Source organism: Vollenhovia emeryi, unplaced genomic scaffold (genome assembly GCF_000949405.1).
Source record: "Vollenhovia emeryi isolate VEMERY1.0 unplaced genomic scaffold, V.emery_V1.0 DF939193.1, whole genome shotgun sequence".
Taxonomy (NCBI): domain Eukaryota; kingdom Metazoa; phylum Arthropoda; class Insecta; order Hymenoptera; family Formicidae; genus Vollenhovia; species Vollenhovia emeryi.
The window spans coordinates 1,088,598-1,093,738 of NW_011967173.1; the positions used below are offsets into that span (position 1 = coordinate 1,088,598).

Here is a 5,141-nt window from a genome sequence, read left to right on the forward strand (position 1 = left end):
TTTCTTTTTAATCCTTGACTATTAATATCACAGTTTACGTATCATATTTTCGGACCATAATTACGATACTTGTTGCAGATTTAATTAATTGTAAAAACAAACCATTAGATTCCTGTATCTTCGGTGTTGAAAACGTGATGCTAGTTTTATTCTCGAGGTAATACTCGCACATATCCACTGCCAATTTATTTCTTATCCTATTAACGTTGCATTTTTTACAGCAATATTACAAACGGTCAAGTTGTCAAAGCAAACGAAATTTGCAGTTATATTGATTTATCAAAACCAGTCATCTTTTTGACCCATGGATTTCTTGCAAGTGCAAAAACGTATAACTTTTCCGTACTTGCTTCACGATTAGTAGAGGTAAATATTTCCTATACACAAGAATAAAATTAGAAAACAGCACTTCTCTCTGTAATTCCAAAATCTAATCACAACATCTACAAGTAATATAAAAATTGTTATGTACAATGAGAGAATTTAACAGCAAAAATTCTTTTCTTTTGTAGAATGGTTATACAGTAATTTCGATGGATTGGGCTGATGCATCGTGTTATAATGATTTCTGTCTATCCGATATAAATATATTTTTCTTAAATCTAGGTAATCTAAATTTGTTGGAGTATCCGTTTGCAACAAAAAACACACGCAAAGTTGGTGACTACTTGGCTAGGTATTGCTACTTTTATACTGTGATGTCACGATTAAGTAAATAAACAAATTTTTAATGTCGGTTAAATAAAAATTTAAGTGCAAATAATTGTAACTGTGATATAAATTATTTTTCAAATAACACTGTACTAATAATACTTATAATCAATATAAAATGCACAGTAAATATAATGCTAATTAAAGTTTAACTTTATACGTTATATTATATTAAAAAAACAATCAAGCAAATAGCGTTAGAATAAACTGTAAGACGCAGTTTCTTTGGTTTATTTATATATATTCGTACACACATTTCTCTTCTAGTTACGTCAAATCAGTAATCAAATGCGGTGTTAAGTTGGAAAACATTACACTCATGGGCCACAGTCTTGGCGCGCATATAAGCGGCTTCGCCGCGAAGAATATAGATGATACTACGGATTATGGCAAACCTCCGCTTCTAATCGGTACCGACCCAGCAGCCCCCTTATTCGAGGGCCTACCTTGCGAATGCAGATTTTGCGATAAAGATGCCAAACGTGTAATCGCTTTCCACACGTCGTTCCTCGGGATACAACGGACTATAGCTCACTGCGATTTTTGGTTCAATAATGGATTAGATCAACCAGCGTGCAGTAATTATTATACATATTTAACTAAAGCATTTAAGGAAATCGTCGCCAGAGCAACAGCCATCAGAAAGAAGTCACGAATAAAGAAAATGTTTTATTTCAGACGTATGGTCGATACCAGGCACGGGTGCTGCAAACGTAAATTGCTCGCACAATATAGCCATTGATTATGCGGCTAATACATTGTTAAAAAATTGTACGTATGCAGCTGTTCGTATAGGGTAAGTTTATCTTTTTGACATATTTAAACTAATATAAATCTACTTAGTGAATTGTTCTGAACCAAAAATCTCATCGAATCGAATTAAACACATTCATAAGATGGAAACTACATTATTACACTATTAAGAATACTCTTAAAAGTCGCCAGCAGTAATTAACAACATCAATGATTTTTATTGACCGTATCTGGCAATTAAAATTCTTATTGCGAAAAATATTACCCCAACCAGGATTCGAACCTCCTCCCTCAACCCGTGACGGGCGTCTTACCAGCTCGCGTATCGACAGTGTATGGTCGACAACCCGTATCGATGCGCTGTTCTGAAAAGTCGAAATAGACGCGTAAACAACATCTTAACTAATATATGTTATTGCGAATAGTATTATCACAGCCCCAGTGGTCGAGCTGGTAAGACGCCCGTCACGGATTGAGGGAGGTCCCAGGTTCGAATCCTGGTTGGGGTAATATTTTTCGCAATAAGAATTTTAATTGCCAGATACTGTCAATAAAAATCATTGATGTTGTACATTATTACAATTATAAGTACAGTATATACGTTTATCTTTTTACAGAAAGGACATAAATCCGCTTCCCAAGTATGTATAAATGACAAAATTTTTCGTTTAGTATTATTTATTTATTGCTTATATCATCAATGGTTTATTTTGTGATTTGTGTCACTTATCATGATTGGTACTTTTACAGTTTTAAACTCAAGTGTTCTCCCAAGGGAACCGAATGCATTGCTGTGGATGACAAAATATTCGACCCTAAGTCTACCACATTGGGAAACTATTGTGTAAATGCTTCCTCGGAATATCCCTATTGTACATACAATAGTAATTGTACGCGTCAAGAATAAGTAACTGCCAATTTAACATTAGAATTTCTAATTACATTTAGGTGATGGGTACGTCTATATTTACATCTTCTGTTGTTGAAATCTTTAGCACAGTTCTATTGCTGTGCAATTGGCACAATGAGATCTCTACACGTCTTTATTTAGCACGCTACTTTGTTGTTGAAGTCTATGCACTGTTACTGATGAAAGAAATAAAGCACTGCAATCTATAAGACTTGAGAGTAATAATTGATAAATGTGCACATGCAAAATGATGCTCATCAATATGGATAATCAAGTCAGAATGAATAAAAATTTTTTTTCTCGTCTTGAGTCTACGGCGAATTTGATAAGACTGAGTCACGCGCGTAGAGGAAAAAGGTAAAATGACGATAAGCTTGTATACAACATTGTTTTATTGATGATGTGGCTAGTTTATTTAAAATATCAAAAGGAACCGTCCAACAACTCAGCATCATTTTATTTTCTAAACTGATGATATTATCCCAGTCAAGAGTGTGATTAAACTTAATGATTTGTTATTACCTAGCTAGAATGTTTAGAGTCTAGACGACTCCAATTTGATGTTCCTTTTATGCTCCTTTAATCTTGTATGTAGTCTGCGTTTTATTTGTCCCATGACGCATCATCATTTTTACAGGGAATGTTATGGATTACATTAGTATACTGTAATTTTGTTGTTCTGTCTTTCTGAGGAGCCATGAATCTCAATAGCGTGTTTAAGCATCGGTATTCAAATCAATTAAGAATGTTAATTTGTCGATTAACAATTTATTGGTTTTGAAACTTTAAATAAGGTAGAAACAAAAACTTTCTACCTGGGCTTGTATTTTTATCCAAATTACCACTACTTTTAGACATTAATCTGTTTTTTAGTTTATTTATTCTCGGATTACCTAATTATGTTAAAAACAAGTGCAAGATATCCATTTCCGAATAGGATGTTTATGCAAACAATGTTGTTCAGGTGGAAGGAAGAGTGCGAAGCGATATCGCTCTTTCTATGAGTCCATAAATAGTACCTATTTTGTGGCACATTAGAAGGTTCGAAAAGTATGACAGATATCTACTGGAAAATGTTTTTTTTTAATTACACTAATTCGCGCGTTCTACGAAAGACTAGAGCTGCTGAAGTTGAAATGATAATTATACATGTAATTCGTATAGTTATAATATCATATGTATTACTGTGTGACAACAAAGCAAATATGTTTCCTACATTCTTTTTTGTTCATTTCTTTTTCAATTGCAAACAACAGTAACTGAAGGTTGATTTATTAGTGTTCGGAGAACTACGAATTCTGCATTCTACTGCATAGTTTTTTGTATGTATGTTATAAACAAATTCTCGAAAAAGATTTACTGTTTCATTTCTCGGTGACGCGTTTATGTACAATAGGGCCGACCATGATTATACGTATATCATATCCTGTTTTACGCCCTTTTCGGCGTTTTGGCGTAAAACGATCTCAACACGGCAAGTGTGCGTTTTCTCACTTCTAGAAGCCAACATTAGAATTTTCATAAGGCTTGTTTTCCTGTTGCTACACTGGTGAACTAGTGCAATAAATTAGAGTAAGACAAGTATATTTTTCTTATTCTAGCTTACTGTACTAGTTCACCAGTACAGAAACAGAAAACAAACATACAGTTTATACTCTAAATTCGAATTAATAAAATTGGTAGTTGTATGTAAATTTTGTGTATTACAATACACAAGCAATAACTGAAGCACTATTGCAACAGCATATTTCTGAGACCGAATCAAGTAAAAAAAGTCCTTGTACTTTTCCTCCGGCAAACAGTTATCGAGATATCATAAGGTAAATATTGAAAAAGAAGATAAATTATATTGCATCTATGAGAACTATAATACATCGTTAGTTCAAAAATAACTTATATAGTTGGAAGAACTATAAAATTGTGGTTGGCTCCTGAAATAATTATAAATTATAGTGAGATTGAGGTAACTGCAACCATTTTTTTCTATCAGTGCGGAAACTCAGATATCATCGATGCGTAGATAACATTATATGGTGATAGTTAACATGCAATAAATTTCTTGGTCCCTAGTAGTACAAAGTCACTTATTTCTGATAAGTACGGTACAAATGAGACAAATGACAACACCACTGTTTGTAAAAAATGTTTTTACTGTTTGTAAAAGAAAACGAACAAGAGTAAAGCTAACGCTTCGAGTAGTTTATGTATATACGAATACGATCTGATTTACTAAATTGCACAAACATGTTGCAATTTCACGCATCGAGTGACGAACGACGTGACTCCACCTCTCGCTACCGCGTCCTAGGAGATATAAACAAATAAACCATTTTGCATGCCTGCCAGGTCCGGCCTTCCGCTGCTTGTGCGCTCATTCGGCCAGACGTTTTTATCAATTACGCGATTACTATTGCTAATTTTGCACAACGATACATGACTTCTCTTCTCAGTTTAACCCAATCTACCGTAATTTTTAGTTTGGCTACAAACGAGTCTGACACCCTGTATATTTAATAATATAATTTTAGATAGGCCAAATAAAATTATCACTCTCTGTCTCTCTTTCTTAAACTGAATATAAATAATAAATATAATAAATATAGTAATTCCACTTTCAATATATAAACCTAAAGTATTATATTATTATTTTCTAGATTTTTTAATATCTTAATATTTAGTAAATTTATTACACACAAGGTCAATACAACTATTAGATACCTAAATACGTTGCAAAGTTTTTACGGAAACTCAAACGTCATTCGAAGAA

The 5,141-nt window shown here is 33.3% G+C and overlaps 1 protein-coding gene across 1 annotated transcript; it reads left to right on the forward strand.

Moving 5' to 3' along the window:
* Positions 1-11: 11 nt before the first annotated feature.
* Positions 12-2,897, forward strand: LOC105562233 (phospholipase A1-like; the record flags this gene model as incomplete). Its single annotated transcript, XM_012012899.1, has 7 exons — positions 12-157; positions 222-366; positions 513-676; positions 979-1,289; positions 1,390-1,507; positions 2,082-2,105; positions 2,215-2,897. Coding segments are annotated over 7 exons (1,065 nt in total), but the record flags the coding sequence as incomplete, so codon positions are not given.
* Between the last annotated feature and the right edge of the window lie 2,244 nt (positions 2,898-5,141).